Source organism: Arachis ipaensis, chromosome B05 (genome assembly GCF_000816755.2).
Source record: "Arachis ipaensis cultivar K30076 chromosome B05, Araip1.1, whole genome shotgun sequence".
Classification (NCBI taxonomy): Eukaryota; Viridiplantae; Streptophyta; class Magnoliopsida; order Fabales; family Fabaceae; genus Arachis; species Arachis ipaensis.
The window spans coordinates 9,669,584-9,694,321 of NC_029789.2; the positions used below are offsets into that span (position 1 = coordinate 9,669,584).

Here is a 24,738-nt window from a genome sequence, read left to right on the forward strand (position 1 = left end):
TAAAATTATTGCAACTCTTTGTTAACCAACATACTACAAACGTTCTCTTTGATCAATTTAAGATACATGCAAAAAAGCGTTGCTTTATAAGTTAAATAGGCAACATTTATAGTATTTATCTATTATACTTCTAAGAGTTGCCTTTAAATGTTTAATGAACTTCCCATTGTAAGTTTTGTCTAAAGTTATTTCACTAAATTTTTATTTTATTTATTTTTTAAAATTACTCTTCTCCTCCTAAACTCAACCAAAATTAAGAAAAGAAGCACAAAACACATCAAGCAATAATTGATTCACCACATTCCTGGCTACCATTACTTAGAAACAAAACTCAAGTCTCGAACCATACCATTTCAGAATCAAAATCCTAACCCTAACTCAATTTTCCCCTTTAACAAAATTGACGCGCGTTCTGCATTCCTCTCTGCTCGTCGTCGTTGTGTTCATCACTGCTTAAGCTCGCGCCGTGTTCTACTCTGCTCGCGCCGTATTTTTTTGCTCGCATCGCGTTCTGCTATAGTCTAATCTGATGTGTTCTTCTACCCTCACCGTTCTGAGACTTTTGCTCTTCTCCGCCATTTTGAAATCTCTTCTCCACTCCACCGTTCTGAAACCTCTGCTTTGCTCCGCCGTGGTGCCGTGGTCTGTCCATCTCAGGCAAGTCGACAACTCTCTGCCATTCACCTCTTCCTCTCAAGCCTCTTGCCTCTCGCCTTGGTCCTCAGGCATCTCTTCCTTGAAGGCGCCGTCGTCCTTGAAGGCTTGCATAGATCTCTCAGGCATGACAAAAATTTCTTCCAGATTTTACATAATTAATTTGGTTGAATTGTTGAAATAACAAAACTATTCAGATACTTGTTTTCTACTTCTTCTTCTTCTTCGACTTCTTCAGTGCTCCATGGTCCACACTTCAATCCCACGGAATCAAGCCATTTTCTCCACTTCTTAATTTGAAGCCTTGAAAAAAGTAGTAATACCTCATAATTGGTTCGAGACTTATGCATGTCACCAATTTCCAATTATGTGGCTTGAAATGGTCCTGTGATGACAGGGAACTTGCTTCTGGAGGTAATGATAATCAGGTATGCTTCTATTAACACTAGTGTAGATTAAAAAACAAAACATGATTGAATGTAATGGTTTATTATTATACGAGCAGCTATTGGTATGGAATCATCACTCTCAGCAACCGACATTGAGACTCATGGAGCACACAGCTGCCGTGAAGGCTATAGCATGGTTGCCTCACCAGAGCGGTCTCCTTGTGCCCGGCGGTGGAACCGCCGATAGGTGTATCCGTTTCTGGAACACTACAAATGGCCATCAGTTGAACTTTGTTGACACTGGAAGCCAGGTTTCTTTCCTAAGCTGTCTATTGAGACATGAATGAATAATGTACAATGGTTCTATAATAATAACAATAACAATGTTTGACTAGGTTTGCAACCTTGCTTGGAGTAAAAATGTGAATGAGATAGTAAGCACTCATGGAATCGGATCATGGTGTGGAAATATCCATCACTAGCAAGGGTAATATTTTACTCGATTTATTATGGCAGTGGAGAATTTCAAGTAATAAAAATATTGAATTTGATTATTAGGTTGCAACTCTAACGGGCCACAACATGAGAGTGCTTTACCTTGCAATGTCTCCTGATGGTCAAACAATAGTCACTGGTGCAGGGGATGATGAGACATTGTGCTTCTGGACATCCATGAAAACACCTGTAAGCACTTATGCAGTGTCAAATTTATATTTGGCTTAAACGCACTTATTGGCAAGAAAAATTTCAAGGAAGACCAATTAAACTGGAAAGGAGATTGGAATCCAAACAATGCCATAAGCCTCATGAAGACTATAGTCGATTTGGAAAATCTGTGTCTTGTTACATTGGGTTATCTAACTCAAGGGCAGTTATAATGTACAGATTCTGAATGTGTACAGATGTACAGATTTTTTATTGAAAGAACACAGCAGCACCACGTGTCCGTGAGCCATGAGTGTGGTGCAGCGTGGAATTGAGTGGAGCAAGGGGTGTCCACCACGGAGCCGAGCCTCCTACGCTGAGTCATGGGATGGCTCCGTTTGGTTTTTTTTTTTTTTTGGTCAAAGCTCCGTTTGGTTTTAATTTGATGAATGGATGACCTTGCAATGACTGGGCCGGACAACAAAAAAGTGATGAGATGTTATTGTATGAAGAATATATAGTTGAAGGCCTTATGAATCAAATGTAACAAAAAAAAATCTGTTATCTATTATAGATTTCTAATTTTACAACCCAAATATGCTCTGCATGTCAGTTCGTCGTTGTAATTGAAATTAAATATTTTTCTCCAAAATTAAAGAAGAGGAATGCCAGAGGGCCAGGAATTTTTGGTGATTTGTAGCCATCAAATAGCCATCAATGATGGTTTTAATGGTGTGAGATTGGTGTGATATTTCATCCAATAACTCACTTTTCTTTGCTGGTTACATACTGGCCAAAATTTAACAAAGTTGCTGGCCCCCTAGACTTTTCCATTAAAGAATTCTTTCTTCCTTCATGCTAATTTTACAACCAAAATGTGTCACATGTCACTCCATGTCTCCATCGTTGCAATTGAACTTAAATTGTTCCCTCAAAAATTAAAGAGTTCTCCCCTCCTCCATACTAATTTTACAACAAAAAGGTGCCACATGTCACTCCCTCATTGTAATTGAAATAAATTCTTTTCCTCCAAAATTAAGGAGTTCTCTCAAATATTTTCAAATATTTATTACATATAATTTGGAGAGAATACTAATGTTATAATTAAAAGTTAGAATAAAAATTCAATTGTTTTTAAAAAAATAATTTTGAATTAATTTTATAACTATAAATATAATTTTTTTATCCTATATGTATAATTTTATAACTATCAATATAATTTTTTTATGCTAATATGTAATTATATTTTTATATACATAGAGAGAAAAAATATTATCTTTAAATAACAAGTATAGAAATTAGATATTTGTATCTGTGCAACAGACTTAACACCTAATTAAATATAAAAATATAGACGTTAAGTTGTATCAAATTTTAGATAACGAATATTAAAATTAATTGTTAATGATAAGTTAGATATTTTGATATAAAAATAATAACTAAATATCTTATTATTTGATTTTTTTTTATCTATAGATACGTTGGTCTTCTTAATCAGAGACTTTTGTTAACCTAAGCCTTTTTTTGTGAAAGTACTTTGATTTTATAAATCTTTTGTGCCATACATTAGGGGTGTTAATGAGCCGGGTGAGACCGGATTTAATGTGACCCAGACCCGACCCGAAATATGTACGGGGCCTGTTTGTGATACCCGAACCCGGCCCGAGACCCGATGAAACCTAGACTCTTTCGAGCCACGATTATACCAGGTAAATATCGGGTGAAAACTGGGCCATTAACATTACATTATCTTGATACATTCTTGTCTATTGTATATATATAATTTTACAACTAAAATGTGCCACCTGTCATTTTTCATCGTAATTGAATTCAAATTAACAACTAAATGTGTCAGATGACGTTCTGTTATTCAAATTGACAAAAAACATATACATCGAAAATTAATAAACTCACTTCTTAAATTCTCTCATGTATCTCTCTCCCTTTTTCTATTTCTCTCTACTCTTCCCACTCTATATATAATTTGTAATTTATATTTTATATTAGTAATTCGAAAGATCAAACTGTGTCATCGGATATTTTTATAATAATAAAAATTAAATTTTTTCTTTTAGAATTAAGAAACAGAACCCGTATCCCTAATCCACGAATAGGAATTCGTATATTCGTGAGAGACGAAATGCTATATACAAATTCGTAGGAGAGGAATCCTGAACTGTAAAAATTCAGTTGATTTGCTTATTCTTTTCTGGGACAGTACACAACGAGAGAAATTTCGGAAGCTGAACCCCGAATGTCAAACCTAGAAAATCCTAACCATGAAAACGGCGAACCATGTTGTGTGACCCAGAGAACCAAATTCCGTGAACACCCTACCTGAAATCTGAAATCGCAGTTGATTTGTTTATCCCGTTTGTTGAAAGAACACCATGACCCTATATGTTGGACCGTGAACCCTGAACCGTGTAGAATGAGATGTGTATTTGGAACCTGAATTTGTAAACCGAAATTCGTATTCCGAAGTCCGTTAATCTTAAATCGGGATTCGATAAACCGGTTAGTAGAGTGGGTTGAATCGTAGATGAAAGGGTTGAATCGACAAAGCTATTGGTTCATAATTTTTTTGTTTTAACCGATAAGTTACTTGTTGAACCGACAGAATCCATTTTTCTTAGATAACGAAGATAAAATAGTCAAAGTTGCGAATTATTTTTCAAAATAAGAAAACAATATTCGAAGATTGGAATTTTAAAAATTGATATGGGTTTTAGTTTATTCCTAAGGCAGTAACATAGTCCGTTTAGAATTAATATAAAAAATACTAAATTATTACCGAAGGTTAAAGATTTTATCAGCAATTATGAATTCAAATTTAATATTAACAATACTGAAATAACCTTTTATTTAGTTCTAAGAGAATATAAAAGTATTTTACGATTAATAGTATTTCATGTGCATTTAAGTGTGTGACGACATGTCAGGAGAAATAATTATATTTGACGTTAATAGTATGAATAGTCATGTAAATGGAAGAATGCAATTGAACCACTATACAAAATGTTTGAGTGAGTCAGTGTATTAAAATTAAACTTTGATGGCTATCAGTGCTTAAGAGAAGAGGCGGCTATATGTAAGCAGTTAGCCTCCCTTTCTTCTTAATCTGACTTGTTCCCTTTTCAAAGGAAGTTAGGTGATTTTTGTTAATGTTGTCTCCTGTTGGGTTTATGGACAGTTTATTTTTGTCTTTTGAGCAACAGAAATAGATAGAGAATAGAGCAGTATAAGTATAACATAGATGTATCTTGGTTTAGGTAGTAATTGCAATGTAGCGTACATCTACTCTCTGTCACAATGCTGATCAAATTTGACTAACTTTTTCGCCGAGTTACATACACCAATGTTTTGAATAGGATCTACCAAATCCTAGCTGGGACTAATCCATACTCTGGCCAAATTTGAATTTGAGCAGGACTCATCGCAGCTTTCAACACCCGAGTGCTAACAAAACTTGCAAGGGAATCTACATAGAATCATGAAACAAAACCCAAAGATGTGTAAGGAACGATTTCGGTCAAAGTCGGTTAGAACCGGTCAAAGTCAGTCGAAGCATGCGAAAACTTCGTAGAATCGGCAGAGAACGGTTCAACCAGACTGTTTGCGAAAAAACTTCAAGGTTCATGAATTTGGGGTTTATCGCTGACTATAACTGCATCTGGGGTTTGCTCACTCAAGAGGAAGGATGTTAGATGTAGGGTGTAAACCGGTCGATTTTTTATTGTGTTGGACTTGACCGGCTGGCTTGACCGGGTTAACCGGGAACCGGCCAAATGGCCGGTCCGGTTAACGCCAAAAACCAGTTTGTAAAAAACTGCTGAAAAACCGGTCAACTCGGTGGTTAACCGGTTGAACCGGTCAGTTTATTTGAAGGTCCGGTTGTTTCATTCACATCAAAACGGTGCGGTTTTGGATTTACTTTTTTTTTTTTAAAAAAAAACAAAAAAAATGAAACGCGTTAAGACCCCCGAAATGCCCCTTCTCCCTTCTCGCTCACTCTCAATCTCACTCTTACTAGAAAAATCCCTAATTTCAAAGTTGGCAGCTTTGGAGAGGAGCGGAAGAATGAGCGGAGCCCTCGAAGTGGCGGAGGAAGGAAGCCGTGGGGCTGTGTCTGAGGTTGATGTGCATGGCTTCTTCTCATTGTTTCAGTGTCTCTCTCACTCTCAGTCTCAGCTGCCGCCACTTTTCTCCTAACTGTCTCGGTGCTCGCTGTGAAGCCCGCCTCTTTGTCGTCGTCAAAATGCCTTTGTCTTCGAGCCACATCTCTCTGTGTCGAGCAACACGCTCTGCGAATAGCGAACATACCCGTGCCAAGAATATCATTAGAGGTAAAGGAATTGTTCTTTGATAATGAACTTGAATAGGAGAATTATGCAGCAACAACACCAGGTTATTGTTGTGCAAGAGCCAAGAAGTCATAGAGTGAAAGAGAATTTGAAAATATAAGAGAAAAATTATTTAATTATGATATGCATGACTCTTTTACACTGAAATGTACAAATAATAATACCTAGTTACTGCTTTAGTATTTGGAGAATATCTATATGTATATTAAAATTTAATAAATTTAATATGTATTGAATTAAAACGGTTCAACCACGGTTTGACCTCAGTTAAATTATTGAACCAATCACTTGACCGGTTCGATAACCGGTTTGATTCTCACAACCTTAGTTTTTTTTTTTTTTCATAGTATAGTTTTTGCCTTTTACAATTTGGATAACCTAATACCAGCATGAACTCGCTCGTCTCTCTTGTAATAAGTTTAGATTTTTTCATAATAATTCTTTCAACGGTCAAATAAGATGATCTTAGTACGTGGCTATGCATCATACTGTTGCATGGTTGACCAGGTCATATCCAACGTAGGGTGCGACCCTGGTAGTGCTCCCGCGCGGACGTCTCGAGTGCGGCATGATAGACCTCCACGGTTGGACGCTCGTTGCCGGGGAAGCCGTTCAGGAAGAAACGGAATGTCTGCAATTGCATTTGCGGGGCATGTGCAGATGATTGACGCATACATTGGAGAAACAGGTGGAGCCTACAACAGCCCGCGGAAGCGGTTGCGATCGAGAAACCCTCTGTTAGTTCAGTGTTATAACAATGGCGTCCTCGGGGTTTCTAACACCCTTCAGCAAGACTTAACGTGTCTCCTCCTTCGAGTTAATGTATCACCGGGCCAAGTCGGATGGGGATCGGAGTGCAACAAGGAGCATGTCGGTGGCAATTGTTTATGCTAACCCCTCTCATGATCAGATTGTTTGGGTTGGGTGTAACACGTATTTCCTATTACGAGGTACACCAACGACGTATTCATGAGTTTTTTCTTTTAACGTAACAAAGTTGTAACACAGTAGCAGATTGAACGGGGAATATGGAGTATAGATCACCGTCACAGTTTAAAGAAAGGACCACTTCTCATTACAAAAAATTGGTTGAGTGTAACGAATAATATATAACACATTAAATGTAACTTAGTTGCAATACTAAAAATTAGCAAGGAAATAGTTAATAATCATAGTGTTCTTTTTAATATAATGAATGAATTATCCATGTTTAGTTTTGTAAAATATAGTTAACTTTTTTTTACTCACTTATTACAGCCTAACTGAACATGTAATTTTGCTGTTCCCATTAAACACGTGCATGGGACTTGATTCCATGCATACATTTGTTAATTTTTGCGCAACAGATATGGGCCACGCGCCCACGCCTAAAAACTTGGTTCAAAGATGTTTGTTATTTTTAATGTGAACCCACTTGAAAGTGATAATTATTAAGAAAGTTAATAGGGCTAAGACCAATGTTCGTCGTTAGAAAGTATGTGCACAGGACTTATTCAACTACAAGTGTGATTGTCATTAAAAACAGTCAATGGTGATTACACATTGAGAACATGTTACGTTGGTGTGGCTGAAAAAACTGGAAAAAAAATGGAAATTTGGTTAAGTTGAAGAAACTGGTTCCTTGCCTTGTGTAGGTTGTCGCTAGATACTTTGGTAGAGTAGCTAGCTTGTTAGTCGCCGCGGCCTCCCTAAATGTGAAATTTGCCGCGGCATCCAACAACGGGGAGGACGCTGGTAGTCAGATTCTTACGTGGTTGGTGACTTTCTTGCCAATTTCACCCAATCCCATGCATGGAGTCGATTGTGAAGATGTAGGAGGGGGATCTTCTTTTCGCAACGCGAGGGGGATACAGCTGTTGACATAATGGTTGTTGGATGCGCCGTTTGCATCCTAGTAGCATGTATGAAGTAGCATGTTTGAAATGTGAATTGTTGTGGAGGTAACTCTGATATCCTTTGCGAGGGAGTTTGTGGTGGGAGAGTAGTATTTATAGCAAAATGTTTGCGGTCCGTATGGTGTGTGTAATTACAATTTGGATTGGACCGGACCGGACTAACTGATGTTTTCCCAATAACCACATGAACCGGACTCTAACCTGGTTCGTTATAGTTACTTCAGCATAGCAAATCATATTCAGAATGGTGTCCATGTGTTTGTGATTTGGCCAACGTTGACCCACCGTTCCTAAACACGTGAATGCTGTGGTTAGGCAGTTATGCTACTCTCGGTCCAACCCGACCGGGCTAGTGGATTTAGTTGTAAACAGTTAACATGAGACCCAACTACGAACCGGTTCCTCATTGTTACGAAACTCAAAGCAGCATATCCAACTTCTTCTAAATGGTCCGGTTACTCTTCAAATAGTAACACACCGAGTTTGTATTATATTTGACACAGTGAATTTTTGTAAACCCTAGCGTGCAGTATGTTTAGTCGTTATGCGCTATTGGTCTTTGGTGGTTTAAACAACCCTTGGCTTATAGCAGCATCATTGATTCGCCAAAAACATGACCAAGTATATTCACATGCCCAACCCCCGTAAATTACGACGTCGTTTATGGTACCCTCACTTGAAATTTTCTGTTCGCGCCAACTCATTACCTATGGCCCTCATCTCACCATGATGCGACGTTCGGATTGACATCGCTGGCTTTAGTCTCAGTAATTTCTTGGGTAAAGCGCAATGGTAAAAAGACCGCAAAGTACACACAAACCCTTCGGTGGTTATACTAACATGTTTAGGTTTTGCCATACATGTATCCGTCTTGCCATTAGAGCAAAGTAGTTAGGGTAAATTGGGGAATTTGTTCTACTTCCATTCAACAAATTTAGCCACGCGTATGATGAGGGTCACAAAAACTTCTTAGGCATGCTTGGCTTCCACCCCACTTGTTATAAGCATTGACGTGGAGGAAAGCCTGAATCCCCATGGGAGGTCCTTCCTGAAAGCGACTGTTTATTCCCACGCAGGAATCTACTACAGGAAGGAGACAGAACAGGCCACGCAGTGGAGTGGGCCGTTCCCAACACGGGTGACTGAGGCTGGACACGTGCAACGTACTTAGTGACAAACTCATCCCACACAGCAAACGCATCGTACGATCTCATGTGAGTGTATTCTCCACGCCATTGCTCGCCCCCTTAGATGCTGCTTTTTCCTCTTGATGCTTCATGTACTTCGACTTTATCCCTCGCCCCGTCATGTCGCACATGGTCACCAGCACTTGCTTCGCATGTGCGTCTGTCAGGAAATACTCATGGTGGACTATTCTCGTGACATTGACCACAAAGAAACCTCACAAGAGGGATGCACTGTTCACGTAGGCCATTACATTACTTGTCCAGTTGGGTTAGGTAAATAGCGATGCACTCGGGTTAGAAGTTACGTTTCCTATTCATTGCAGTGCATAGACCTCGTGAAGTTAAATATCACGGTGGCTGGTGATATCTCGCAGCAGAGGAAAGCCGTCTGATACGGGAACGGTGATATATGGGCTTTATTTTTCATTTTTTTTCTTCCACAATAGAACTTTTTTTCAAAATGAGCGAGTTGAACGTCTTTGAATTTTTTTATTTCTCGGGCTCACATATCCATAATGGTGGTGGAGCCTTTGTACATTTTTGTGGGCCTACTACATAAGTGGCCCAAGAATGGGAAGAAATGTGATGGGTAGGGTACATATTTATTGGTGGGTCATGGTCCAAGAAATAGGATGCCCGCGTATATAGTGATTTAAGGCAGCCACGTGTTGTTAGACCGAAGCCCAACCGAATAAGGCCAAACTACCCAAACAAAACCCGACCCGGAACAAAATTCCATCCCCAGCAGACCCGATTCATTGTCCTTGAACCTAACCCATTTCATTGTTTTCTCGATACCTCTACTGCTGCGCTCCATGGCTACCGCTGCTGCGCCGCTTTGTTCTTCGATTTGTTACTCTAAATTCTTCATCTTTCGGTCGCTGCCTTGAGTGCTATCCCTCTCCGCTCCCCATCGTTCCAACGCCAGCTCCTCCTCTTGTTGTCGGCGTCTCTGCTCCTCCTCGGCTGTCTTCCTCTTCTCTTGACCCACCATGCTTTCCTACGTGTGCTTTTGTTGCATTCTCTTCGATTTATTTCTCTTCTTTTTCACAAATCCTATAGACTCAACATGCTACCCCAACGAAACTGAATCAAGCCGCGCTCTTCTCCCTCGCTGCTGCCAATTTGTAAGACCAGTCTCCATGGGTGCTTGACTCTCCCTTCCTCCTACCTAAATCAGCGACAGCTACATGCCCAATTTCCTCCTGGACAGAATCAGCTACTTGCTCTTGGAACCTGCCCAACCTGGTATCAATAGCCACCGCCGCCGTCAACCGAAGGTTGCATTGATACCACGCCTTTTACTTCGCTGCATTGATACTCCGATCTCGAGGAAGCAGATAAACGAGTGTCCTCCCTGCTGCGGTAATAGCAAGCCGTTTCGTAAAATCCGTAAATCGTTCGAGGACAATTATGATGTTTTCTTAAGTGAGTTTCCTCTTTCCATGTTGTGTATGTTTATATTTGTATGACTCGGTAAAAATTGGAAGTCTATCGTCCGATGGTCTTTGGAGTCCTAAGATGTTAAGTACGTAGCTTTTCTTCATGTTGTGTTGCTTGAATACTGTCTTTTTGTTACCATGGCATGGATTCCTTACTGATGATTTTCAGTGATTTTTCTAAACCGCGAGTATTGTTTGGATTGTAGGCGTCCCCGTCGTTTATCGTTTGGAGCAAGGCCAGCCGAATCAGCAGGCAAGCCACAGAATGGATCCTCTCCTAAGGTGCATCCTTCTGGCTCCAGATGCTCGGCCTCCTGTGCCAGGAAAACGTTGGAACGGATCCCTGACTGATGAGTACTTAACGGGGAGCTGCTTGCCGGCCTTTGCAGGTTTTGCAATTGCAACCAGAAGAACACATATTTCAACTTACCCAAAGAGAATCGTTCAAAGAAAAAAGCTAGCAAGACCTGCCGGCGGGCTGAGCATACCCGGCGTCCGGTGCCGGAAGTAGGTCCGGTCATCGACACCACATTCAGCATGGATCACTTCCCCTTTACCACCAACAGATCCAAGAAACAAACGAGGAAACCAATCAAAAGTTGGAAAGAGCCACGGTCAAAGCGTGTTCCGGAAGTGGTACGACTCCAACCTGAAAACTTTTGTTCCATCGATTACAAGTTATACGTAGTTATTTTCAATTGCTGGTTCTCTGCACACCCCTTCGTTTACTGTGTTTCAGGTGGATCTTAGTTCCGACGACGGCGTGGCAAAGACCAAAGGGCACACAACTATAAAAACTGTAATCAATGCAACCGGGCGGTCCGGCCAGGATAAGTTTCATGGCCATGCCGCGGATTCTGCCGCGGTCGTGAACTTAAGCGGGTTACTAAGTATGCAAGTGGACAACATTCCAAAGGTCAGTATATACGTATGTGTCACGATAAGGTTATTCGCAGTTTCGTGTGTCCTGTCACCATCTCCTATCTGTTGGGCATGTGTAATTGGTTGGGGTTATTATAGTCCATGAACCTGGTATTTCGTCCCACGGTAGATATGAACCTGTCCGGGGTGGAGTTGGCAGTTGCTGCTTACATTTTCAACAGAGATCTTCCAGAGAGGTAAGCATTCCAGTTACACCAAATTTATGCTGGTCTCCTTCAATTTTTCAGTATTGCAATCACACGGCTTCGAGTTCGCCACACCTGTTTTAACTCAATCTAACATATCGCCCTAATGTATGCTTTGTTTTCTTTGTACGTTACCTGCAGTGAAGTTCTTATTGACATTGGGGACTGCTTTGCAAGTAGGGGAGCGCTGATGACTCTCGCCCCGAAAGAGGAGGTTGTTGACGATGTGAGTCCCTGTCACATCTTCATGTATCAATCCCTTGGGTCTTTACACCTGATTCAAGGCACATGCCTTCTTAAGTTGGCATGACTGGTGTTTTCCTTACCATGTGTAGGTACTGAATGTAGTTATTCGTATGCTGACAAATGGATCGCAGCGCAGTTGTTGGTTCCTTCCCACAGTGGTCATGGTAAATTCATTGACTGAGTACAAACAAACTTCACTTGGTATTACTGTTTCCTTTCATTCCATGCACACATATGATGACGATGTTGTGGCATAAAGAAAATCATTGAGACCCAGGTACGGTCTAATTTATGGAAACCACCATTCCTATGCCAATTTCCTTGCATCCATAACTTATCACTCACCTGTAATCTAAGCTACCATTGCTGCGAATATATTCTGTTGCCTACCGAAATGAAACCCATGTGTAGTGTGAACCCAGTTACGTAAGGCCATGCAACAAAAGGAAGACCCTCATTCACAGAAATCATTAACATATCACATTTTACTTTGATTGCCTGTTTATTTAAAGTCTCACCCTGCTCAGCATCTGCCCTATAGTGAGATGAAATGCCAACTTAACGGGTTCAATTTTTTCGCAGCAAGTGGCACTTGGTGGTCGCTCGCTAACGTCGGCGAACATGACGTCGATACGCAACAACTACATGCGCAGCAAGGTGGACCAGACGACGAAGGTAAGTACACCGACGCCGAAAATTTGTTCTCCTATGCTTGTTTTCGAATTCGTAGCGCAATTTCATACCCAGCATTGTTATGGATTTATTTGAAGGTTTACCAGCCCATGTGGTGTGATCAACACTGGTACCTTATGATTATCGACATCCCACAAATGAATTTAGTGTATCTAGACTCACTCCGAGATCCGCGTGAAGCAGATGCAAGGAAAACTGCGATGGTTCGGGTGGTAAGTCTCGGCATTGTTGGGACAACCACATGGCCACAGATCGAACGGGCGACTCATATCAGTGGTACCTAATACCTATGCTTGTATTTTGTAGGCACTTTACCTTGAGGGTTTGACGCTGGGAAAGTCATGGCTATCGGGGCCTGAGGCGCTGCGTCCTAGGTTCTCAGCCTTCGAGTTCGAGGAGCCGGAGGTGCCTCAACAAGCGGGGGACTCGTAAGCCCCTACATTTTCAAATTATGTAAACTTAAGTGGTTTTCTTGTTTTTTTTTTTAACTGTCTGGTCCTTCTTGTGATAACAACAACAACCCTAACTATCCGAGGTAATTGTTCCCAAAATAGCATGGACTGTGGCGTGTGGGTAGCACAGTGGATGATTCGAGAGCACCTGTGGCAAGATCACGGGGTACAAGTACAGCTAATCCTATGTTCACATTTAGCTCGTTAAGATTACGTTGAACTAATCGACGCATCCAGTTATGACATGACGACGGTATTCGCTTGACTTCTCTTTCAGAATGTCAACAATGCGACTAGGATGCGGTTGGCAGTGGATTTGGTGATGAAGTCTCACAACGACCTAGGAGAAGATGCTGTTTCCAAAGCAGTCCGGCATTGGCAACAGAAAGCAGCCTAGACTGAAGCCATTTTGGGTTGGAAATGGGTTTACTGGTATCATGTTTTGTTTGGGTACGTTCCGTGGATTTGGCCAGTTGGCAGGGTAGTCTACTAGATCAGACCGTCATAAACATGCACACCAACGCAATGTGTTGCATTGGAGTTGGGTGAAAATTTAGTATCTGCATTGTTTTGATGATGTAATCTTTGAAAGTTATGCTAAAAACCTCTACCTGAAGCAGTTTTGTTTTGGATGTATATGCAAACCGTTATATTTCCTATCTGTGATACTATCTCATACTGCTAAGTAACAACCTTGTAAAATTATTATGTGGTAGTCGTAAGATATTTGGGATTTGGCTATGGTGGTAAAAAGATCATGTGCTCCTTAAAGGACACTTTAATTTGATCGCCATTCGAAAACGGAAAATTTTGTTTTCATCTTTCAGAGTTAAGCAACCCAAATTTTTCTCCACTCCTTTCCATTTATAAATGAACCCCACAAATTTTATATTTTACAAAACCTCCCAGGGCATTAGATGACCACATTTTTTTTTCCTCACAGCACAACCAGCCTACCTGTTACTCACCCTAAGGTATTTTGGCTACTGCACTATCTGTTTTTTTGATCAACTGTAATCAAATCAATTAAAGAAACATTGGTGTAGGAGTTTCAATCAAAGAGACACAGAAATCGCATAGATATCTCCATATATATCCTTGCTTAATAGTATTTGTTAACTTCTTCTAAAACACCAAATTACTAAATTTGCAGTATCTCCCTAATTCTTTTCACCTGCAAACTGGCACTCAAAGGATAAAATGAAATCAAATCCAACATGGAATACGCATAAGCAGCTAACCACGTACAAAAACAAAATGTAGAATGAAATGAAGTTTAAATTTAGTTTGCACAAAATTCGACCAACTATGCTCGTATGTTAATTTCATGGCCTAAATTGGAGAAAGCACTGCACAGAGAAAAATTTCATCTATGAACTAATGTCTGTGTATTCTGAACAACTATTCAATGACAATGCAAAAGCTATTACTAAATATTCCTGAAAGATAATAGTGCAGAAAAAAAAGTCAACTGCAAACCAACACAGATAGTTCATACTAGAATACATTACCTACCTTGAACTCTAATGTCACTAGCAATAGATAAACTTACCTAAAAATTCAATTGATCACTAAAGAAAAATCACATAACTCAATCACAATCGTCAATTGAATTCAGATACAAGAATATGGGTTTTCTAATTGCTCCTCTTGGGCTGTGATATGGTTGGGTTAGCATGATGGCCTAATAACAAGTAACAAGGCTAATAGATTAATATTATTACATGGTTATTAGGCCATTCTGGTTTTCTCAGCAGGTTCTAATTCATTCATGAGCACGGTACTGCAGGGAGATATAAATAACAATGAAATGAAATGCAAATTCATCAATGATTTTTACTAACCACATGTACAGGTTTCTCCAAATTGTCAACTCATTCATCATGTGCAATTAAAGGTTAACAAGTCAAACATAAAGGTATTATAGTCCTGACAGGCAGGATAGGTTCACAATTGCAACTTATCACCATATACATTGCCATTGAACATATGCTGGGTAAAGCTACACCGAAACATTACTAGCGAACACAGAACTAGCTATTCCCGTTATAGCCCATTGAACCTAACCAGAAGAATCCTTACCATATGTCATAATTGCCATCCACCTGTGCATCATGCCCTTGTTAACACATTTTTTCCACAACAAGACCGACTAAGGAATCCGCAAGAATGGCCCAACTACATCCCTGTTTCTTCTCACCAGCAACTTGTGTTTGCTTCTATGCGCAACCATTCCTTCTGCTGCACGATGGCCTGCCCACGGCATTCTGTTCACATCAACAACAAAAGCACGGTCCTTCAACAAAACATGCAACTCAATACAAAAAAAATAAGTGGGAAATCACTTAACACATCCAACTGGTTTTTCCACTACTACCTGTGATAGCCAATGCTCTAATAGTTCTTCGTTGGTGTGCCTTGTCGGATTAGACATTCGGCTGACATCGTTTCCATGAGACTCCCCTCTGTGGCCGGAGCAACACTGCGAAGCAAAGAACTATCCAATGTGTTGCCCTCTGAGGAAGATGTTGGCACTAGCGCCCCCGACACCCATTAGGGGGTTCCACTCTGTTTCACTAGACCCATGATTGTACCCCGGTGTTGCACCCTCACGATGGAGTGAAGCGGTGTGGCCTAGGTCACCCGTCTCATCAATATTGCGCTCCGAATTCTGCATACATCACTCACATCAGTTGACCCTAACCAACCCTAATCCATTTTCTTAAGCATGGAATGCAGCATTGGAAGTGAAAATTTAATGAAACATCTACTACAAAGAGATAACCAAACTGTAAGTTCCGAACAAACTTTTAACCAACCCAATCCAAATTTCTCACGAACCTAATAATCCTGTTATGTTTTTGTTGTGGTATGCTGTTAGCATTAATAGTATCAAAGGATAGTAGGTTTAGAATCACTTTTAACTCGACCCCTAACCTGGAATCTTCCAGCAGATTTATCTCTCAAAGTTGCAGACGGGGCACTCCCCATCCCAGAGGAACACTCCGCGCAACCTGGGACCGCTCCCCCTTCAGTGTCAGGTCCACGATGGGCCCGATGCCACGTGCATGTCTTCTTCGTATGACCATGAACCCCACAGCTTGTACAACGTCGTCGCTTCGTTGGTATCTCACACTTGCTGCCCGGTTCTGGCTCTACCTCCTTTCCCTTCCTCGGAGCCCCCTTTGTTTTTGAAACCGGTGGATCCTTCAGTGCCGGCGGCATTGATAAACCAAGTTGGCTTCCGACCCGGCGGTATGCTCTTCGTTGAAGGTCCTCCACAAGGCTGGCAATGCCTTCCCTAGCGACAACAAACTCCGCGGGATCTTCAGAACCAAGTCTGGCAACCAAATTCATCAAACCACTGAGGGCACCATATCGGAGCAAGCGTCCCTGAGGGCCATCTGTCACTTGGGGGGGTTTCGAACTCCAGCCCTTTGCATCCTTGCACCACCTGCTCAGAATAAGACCCTCCGGGATTTCTTCCAACCCCTCATACTTCATGACACAGAATATATGACTACATGGAATTCCCTCACTGTTCCATATTGAACACTCACACTCAATCTTTTCCTCGTTCGGATCATACAACACCTTGTGTATCTTGTTAGGTTTTCCCATCTTCGAAAATTGGTATACACTAGTAGTGCTAATGCTGTCCCTGCTCCGAAACAATAAACTCGCGACACCCTTAATCTGTTTCTTTACTTCCCTAAAAATTGCTCGTGTATACACCTTTGATGCAAAAAGCTCGATCGAATCAAGGCCGGTCGTTAGCACCGGAGTATAGTACGTGGAATAGAATTGGGCAGTTACTTCATTATTCCGGTAGTCCTTTACAACCCGGTCCAAACTGTGTACGAGTTCCAAAATGCTATCAGTTGACTTGAGAAAACCCTTTATAAAAGCATTTATCCCTTCACATCTTGAAGTTGTCTTGTAACCCGCACAGAATGTGCCCCGTAGGTAGGCCATTCCCAGCTTTCTCTGGTTTCGTACATGTTTTGAACCCAAGTATTATCAACTATGCCGAGCGACTCAACCGAAGACTTCCAATACAACTCAAAGTCGTCGACTTCAAAATTTGCATACAGAGCTTTCTTAAAAACCTTGCGAAATTCAAGATCCTTCACCCTCTGGACGCAATTCTTTTCTAGGTGCCAAGCGCATAGTCTATGTGTTGCGGCCGGCATCACCTCCGCAATGGCAGCACGCATTGCCTTGTCCCCATCCGTCACAACTACGCATGGCCTCTTCTGTCCCATAACATCCAGCAGGTTCAACAACACCCACCGATAAGTTCGGACCTCTTCATCCTCTAATAGCACAAACCCGAATATGGATGTTTGTTTGTGGTGATTTGAACCAGAGAAAACCACCAATGGCTTCTTGTACTTGTTAGAACGATATGTGGAGTCGAATGCCAGGACATCACCAAAGACCTGATAATCCGAAATCATCTCACCATCCGCCCAAAATAAGCTACCCAAACGATTCTCCGTGGTACGTGTGTAACGTGCGACCGTTATCATGTCCGCATTTGCCTTGCCCTCTAAGTAACTAATAGTTGCTGATGCATCACCATCACATATTCGCTCAACCCTTTGCCCATGCACATAATTATACAAATCCCGCTTCGTAATCGAAGCATGCCATACCCACCAGACTGCCCAGCCATGTAAGCCATTATTTTCGAGGTTGCGATCCCAAACTGCTTGAAACTATCCACCTGTGCCTTGTCGCCCGCACTCATCTTCCGGTGACTTGGGAGGAGATGTGTGAACATCGCCGGGGCAAGCTCATGGTTGTGTTCGTCCATGATGGTTCTCACTTTCCACACGTTGTGTTGCACATCGTAATAAATCTTCAACTTAGCCTTACAATCCGTCTGGCTGTCAAGCCTCTCCTCCCTTACTCGCTCAGGACGGTCATAGTGCTTAGAATGTCTTGTCCCTTGTCGATGGCAAAAAAAGTCTCTTCTGACTAAAACCCCATTAACCCAAGCTACATCTCCCTTCCGAACTCCAAAGCCCCTCAATTTCGCAAACTCCTTGTATGCAGCATAAGCATCTTCCTCCGTCGCAAACTGTCTACCCAAGAAGTCATTCGCGACGACTTGCCTGCTTGTCGTACCGCTTGCCACGTCATTTATCCCACCAGATTCCTTGCAATATGCAGCATCCGCAGCACCTTGCTCCCTTGCTTCGGGACTGCCTCCGGGACCAATGTCGTCCACGTCATCGTATTCATCGTCGGTACCACAGTAATGTCCCGAATATTCATCGGAACTGCCCGCATCGGACTCATGACCCTCAATGTCGAACATGCGGTTGATATCCATCGCCCAATGCTGTGTGACTTCCTACCCTGAATCCATACAATCCAGAGACATGCAACTCATAATCGCAGAAGATATAAACTAAAAGCATGTACCACAAATACCAGGACGGAGGGAATATTCACTTCCATAAATAAGGCACAATACCAGTTCATTGAATCTACATTAAGAGAAAATTCAGCAACCATTTATCTCGCTTTCATAAACACCAACTCATTGTAACTAATAACAACGTCCATAACTACTTAATTCATCGACACATTCACAAGAACAACCAAAAAGTTAGTGGCATACCTGAACCATCAACAAACTAGCTACGGTCACCTCTCTTACTTAACTAAGTAAACTTAATTCGAATGACGATGCGTTCCTTGCAAGACAAGGTTCATCAAATTTTTACCCACTATCCAAAGCGCAGCAACTTTAACTTTTCTTAACTAACTTCAACAGAAATACTAGCAACCCAAAGCCCATCTTAGGCATAATAGGGTCCTCACCCCAACTATACACAAATGGGTGAAACACCCTCTCCACCAAATAATCACATCAATCAAAAAACTTCAACCACTAGCATGTACTTCAATGTATCACTATACCTCCTATACACGCTTCATTCTCATTTGCATACATGGCATGTCTCATATGAATAAAAAAATCCAAGTTTCATCATCCTACCTACCATCCGGTTAGTTCCCAAAATAACAACCAATTTCATAAGCAAAATTCATCAAGCATAAAACCAAACTTAACTCTCTATACTTGTTTATCTCATAATTGCAGTACTTGTTCCTTCATTTCTTTGCCTGCTCGAACGTATTTTTTTTAATCTTACAATTGGATTCAACATTCAATCATATCCACTATATGTTCACACATATGCAACCACAGAACAAAGATCAATACATCATTTATGTTCCACATATTCTTACACATGTACGCATTATTAAATGACATCTACGGAGGATGAATGAGGAAGGGGGCAATGCTGCTCCTTACTTACCAGCTGATTAATCGCTGCTCCCCCACACCACAACTGCAACGCGAAACTGGGGCTTGGTGCACTCGGCCAGCACCTACACCGCCTCCTACGACTTCGAACCCAGCCTTATCTCGAGCGCCACCGCCAGCAGCAGCAGGAACATCACCAACGACGGCGATCCTCCGCACTTAACCTAGGGATTTCCTTCCCTGTTAGCACCCTATCGAAGTGAAGAACCAACTCATGGGTTAGGGCCTTATTTTTTTTTGGCCCAAACAAGTTCCATGGCAACAGCCTCCAACCAACGGAACGCATAGGCTTCAGAACACCGTTCAACATTACCCCACCAAGCCGGCTCCTTCGCACCTCTCCTGAGCTCCTGGGACCTCCTCTGAGCCAATTGCACACTGCAGCGTGGGACCCAACACGTGTCAATAGGTGAAATATGAAAGGGAAAAATCTGTATATCTGTACGTACTTTGATCTGTACACTAGTGCGACCCCTAACTCAATTGTGAGATTTCACATTTGTAGGATTTGCTAAAGGTATATAAAGAGACCAGAAATGGAATGTTAGGACTTGATTACTCCACTAAGTTCTCACCATGGCTTGCATTTGGAAGCTTGTCTCCTCGTTTAATTGTTAACAAATTTGTTTTCATTATTCAATATATTGGCATAAAAAATTATTTGCTTGTAACCATTAAAGATGCTATTTGATATTTAAGTTAACTTGAACTTGGTAATGATTAAGAAAGTGCAGTTGTGAATGCAATTGTGCCGCTTTTAAAATATGAATAAGTATATAGCTGAAATCTTGCTTATTTATGTAACTATTTGTTTTGACATCTCAAATTATTGCTTTGTTGAATAGCTGAAGAGCCAGGAGAATTATTCTTACATGGTGGTTATATATACTAGTTCTTCTCCTTCCTATACAATGATTCAGATCAGTATTTCTTTTAGGGGTTTTATGAAAAGCAGGTTTTACTTTCATGCTTTTTCTTCATCTAATTTTTTCACTTATTTTCCTATGCATATTTAGAAGTGGTCTAAATTATAGAGTTAATTAGTGGGTTGAAGAACATGTCTCAGTTTATATAAGAACTCTTTTCATAAATATTTTCAGTGTAGCTATTAGCTTAATCTTTTGAGCGAGAGACACAGCGAGTACAACATAGATTGTTCAACACAGAATTTACCTATGCTTTCGATCATTGTTCATTGTTTATTGGTAAAGGAGTAGCATGCTGCTTCCTAGACAATAACTCTTCTTTTGTTTTTCCAGTCATCTATATATAGAAGGGAATCATATAGAGGGAATCTAGGAAGCACAGCAAATCGAAAGGACACCATCATTTGACCCAGCAGAAAAAGCAGGAGATTAAGGAAGCTTTTGAATTATTTTGTTGTGTATTAAGAAAAATGTTGCTTATTTTTTGTTGTGTATTATTTTGTTGAGAATTATTGATAAATATGTATTTGAAATACTAATTTAACCTTTTAATATCTATTTTAATTAGAATTTTATTATTAGTTATTTTGTCTCTTTTATAATTTTTTTCTATTGTGCACAAATTTAATTTATTAATTAAAATAATTACACATGTATGAACAAAAAAATTTATTGTAAATTTTATTATTTTTTGTATTTTTATTACAAAAGTAACTTTTATTTTTGCCAAAAAGGCAACCCTTCTATTAGTTGCATATTTTGAATATTAGACAATACTTGTATGGTTGCATATCCAAAAGAAAAGGCAACACTTGTATAGGTTGCATATCCAAAAGAAAAGGCAATACTTTAAAGGATTGCATATTCAAAACTAATAGGCGACACTTTTTAGTAGTGACCAAAATATGAGAGAAGAGACAACACTGCAAAAGTGTTGTCTCAAACACACCTTTGAAGTGTTGTTGTTTTTCAACCAAAGGCAACACTTACCAAGTGTTGTTCTCAAAAGCGTTGCTTTTGAAACAAAAAAGTTTTGCCTTGATCTAAGGCAATGGCTGCATATGCAACGCCGTCCAAAAACGTTGCCTTAGGTCCAAAAGTGTTGTCATAGATCAAAAGCAACCTTTTGTTAGCCTTTAGGCAACACTTTTTAAATGTTGCCTTAACCTAAAAATGTTGTAGTGCATCTTTAATACATAGTAACTCAAAGTCAAAATTTATTTACTCAAGTAAGGTGTCTACATTCTATTGGCCAACTTCTTGTAGTCACCATAGTCATGGTAACACAATAGGTACCACAGAACGCACCTACTTAATATACATCCACGTAGAAGCATGTTCACGTTTCTTCATATGTTTTTTTCACTTTTTCTAATCCACACCATCCTTCTAAATTTGGCAATTTGCAGCTATCAATTGCACAATAATACTTGAATAACAAAAGATAATTTGGCAAAAAGAAAATTCTTATGCTGCAAAATAGTAAAATTATGTACTACTGTACTATAACCGGAAATGTTTGGTAACTAAAAAAAATTAGTCAAAAATAGTCATAACTTGTCTTATTTAACATTTATTAATTGTTACGACAATTAATAAATACTAAATAAGGTAAATTCTGGCTGTGTTTTTTTGTCTCCCTAACATTACCGAACCGATGTCTTGTAACAGCAAATATTAATGATAACGAAACAAACATTTAAGTTCACTGCACAATTCCCTCTCGAGTCTTGAATTCAGACACAAGATATTTACACATAAGTAACTAAGATAAAAAAGAATGACTGATTATCACCATAGAAAAATGATCGTAAGAAGGAAAAGCACATCGATAAAGAACATTGTCGCCGTGGCGAAAAATGTGGTCCCATATACAGTTGCATCATGAAAACCATGGAACTGCATATTCAGCAGAGACGGTACAAACCGACCAAAAGCAGTGGACACCGTGAAGTAGTTCCCAAACCCATAATTGGCCTCCGAAGGATGCGGTGGCGCACGGTGGGGACGGTGAAGGATCTCCAGTCCAGGGTAACATTTATTCCTTGGATCGGTTTGAGTCTTGCCCCTGTCGGTAAAGACATGGCCAACAGTAGAGGTGACGACTGTCTCGTTTGCCATATCTAAGCATATGTTGCACTCGAAACCACCTTCATGGTTCGAATAGTTGTACTCGGTTCTCCGAAACCACTCGTCATTCTGTCATTAGATCCCTCTCTACGATAACATGTGAAGACGAATGAAGATTCCAACGCAACATATTTTAAATAATTAATGAAGTGGCAATTAAGGGTACAAATTATATTAAAAGAATATTAGAGAAGAGAAAAAGATAAATAAATATAAAAGAGAGAACAATGAAAGGTTAAAAATCACATTTTACACTCTCAATTTTTTTTAACAATGGAGAGGATCCATTCTGTCGTCACAAGTTCTTCACTTTTGAGAAAAATCGTGGAACAATCCAGTTTCCTATTTCCTATTAGATTTCAAAGCCCAAAATCCTCGGAACGATAGACCAACGCTACTTGTCAAAGATAATCATTTTTCGCAGCAATAAGGAAAGTAATCCGTCTTTCATTTCTGAACACTTTTGGGCATGTAAGAGTCCTGCGGAACATCCCAGGCCCAATAAATTTAGTAAGATCTTTGTGTATTATAGTTATTCGTGAGTGTTGAGTCTGTAGTTTTTAAATTTCCCCCTCCTTTCTTCTCTGTTGTGTTTGGGCTGAATTGTCCTAGCCCTAACCCTGACAAAAAAAGCTTAAGAAAGACTTGTATACCAATTACCACAAAGTTATGATAATTGATAAACAATCATGCTATTTGTTCAAAAAAAAAAAAAGAAAAATCATGTTATCTACACAAAAACTTATTTACTAAAGTGTTTGTGGACTATATAGAGCATTTTTCAAAAGAGTATTACTACTTTCAATTTTAAATGTGTCTTTTTTGTAAATTTAATTTGGTTTAAAATAAGTGTTCATGACCGGAAAGAAAAAATAAAAGAGAAAAAGAGCAAATAGAAGAAAATAATAATATGTGATTATAACCAAAACATTTATTTGGGAGTAAATACAATTTTAGACCCATTATATAAGTTGGGATATTGAACTTTGTAATAATTGTAATTAATATTGAAAATGTCTTTCATAGATTAACTATGTGTTTGTGCTTACTCATATTGTTAAATGAAACCCTCACTACATACTGCCAATATATATGATCGTAGCCTACATCAATAATAATAGAAGGTTTTTACTTAAACTACTCTTCTTAAGACCATTTGAGTTTTGCAATAAATTAAACTTAGTAACTCACTATCATAATCAAGTAAACTACTTTCCAACCATGAGTTATTTAGTGGAATAATAAGCAATTCATCAATTTTCTCTCGGATGCAACTTGCTTCAAAGTTATTCTCATTTCATTTTCTTAGTCCCTAAGATAAAGAGTGGAGCACAATGCCGTGATTGCAAATATGAAAGAAAAGGGTACAGAAAGGGACGTGTGGGCTCAAGTAGTATTTGGCTTTATTTGAGCCATCTCACCGATTATGGCTTTATAATGATCTTTTCATATGAAGGAAGCCACAAGTGTCTAACCATATTAGTACTATTAGCTAATTTGCATGTTTCACGTACACTTGCACAAAGAGATTGTTTGATTGGTTTCAACTTTGAAGGTTCGGTAGGCTCCAATTGAGCAAGGGTTCTTCTCATTTCTAAACGACAATACCTTTTATCAGCTGGTCACTCTCATCATAAATCATAATGGTGTCATCACGGAATATCACTTCCAACAAAATATCTTTATTAACCTTTTTCTTAATCTGATCATTAGAAAACACGTTACTCAAAATTGGATAGAATTTTTAAATAAGAATTTACTATTCTGGATGAACTTTGATTTTGCTAGTTTTTTACAGTAGTTAAATAGTAAAAAAAAGAAAAAGGCAAATAGGTAGTGATGTAAAATGACTCAAATTAAATGTACTAATTTTAAAAAAAAAAGAAGAGAAAGTCAAATAATAGTCAATATGTGTGATTGAAGTTGGCCACGTAGACTCAGGTGGAGAGCGGGTTGTTGGGAACAAATTTAGCGTGGATGGTTGCTGGTTGTCCTCTCTCGTTTTGTACAACAGCCGACGAAAAATCTAAAAGCATCATAAACAGACTCAACGCAAAGGAAAAAAAAAGAAAGAAATTAAATTACAATGAACGGAGGGAATATGATTTATTAAAGGGAATAGAGAGAGAGAGGGTATCCATAGCAGCAGCAGAATCATCGGCCATGTCAACCACAGCGGCGGGCGCCGCCGCCTCGTCCTTCATGGCGGTGATCCACACAATCAAGTTCTACCTCTCGGAGC

The 24,738-nt window shown here is 39.8% G+C and overlaps 2 protein-coding genes and 1 pseudogene across 2 annotated transcripts; 2 read left to right on the forward strand and 1 right to left on the reverse strand.

Annotated features, from left to right (window-relative positions):
* LOC107640102 lies at positions 999 to 1,766 on the forward strand (annotated as a pseudogene).
* On the forward strand, positions 10,325 to 13,879 carry LOC107640103. The gene is made up of 11 exons (XM_016343657.2): positions 10,325 to 10,562; positions 10,932 to 11,212; positions 11,316 to 11,492; positions 11,597 to 11,694; positions 11,845 to 11,929; positions 12,039 to 12,113; positions 12,532 to 12,624; positions 12,720 to 12,854; positions 12,949 to 13,070; positions 13,197 to 13,260; positions 13,372 to 13,879. Exons 1-11 carry the CDS (start codon positions 10,325 to 10,327, stop codon positions 13,489 to 13,491), a joined length of 1,488 nt encoding a protein of 495 aa, XP_016199143.1. The 3' UTR covers positions 13,492 to 13,879.
* Positions 15,097 to 17,626, reverse strand: LOC107640104 (protein FAR1-RELATED SEQUENCE 5-like). The gene is made up of 6 exons (XM_016343658.1): positions 17,039 to 17,626; positions 16,032 to 16,991; positions 15,689 to 15,765; positions 15,472 to 15,559; positions 15,295 to 15,390; positions 15,097 to 15,156 (listed from the first exon to the last, which is right to left on the reverse strand). Exons 1-6 carry the CDS (start codon positions 17,624 to 17,626, stop codon positions 15,097 to 15,099), a joined length of 1,869 nt encoding a protein of 622 aa, XP_016199144.1.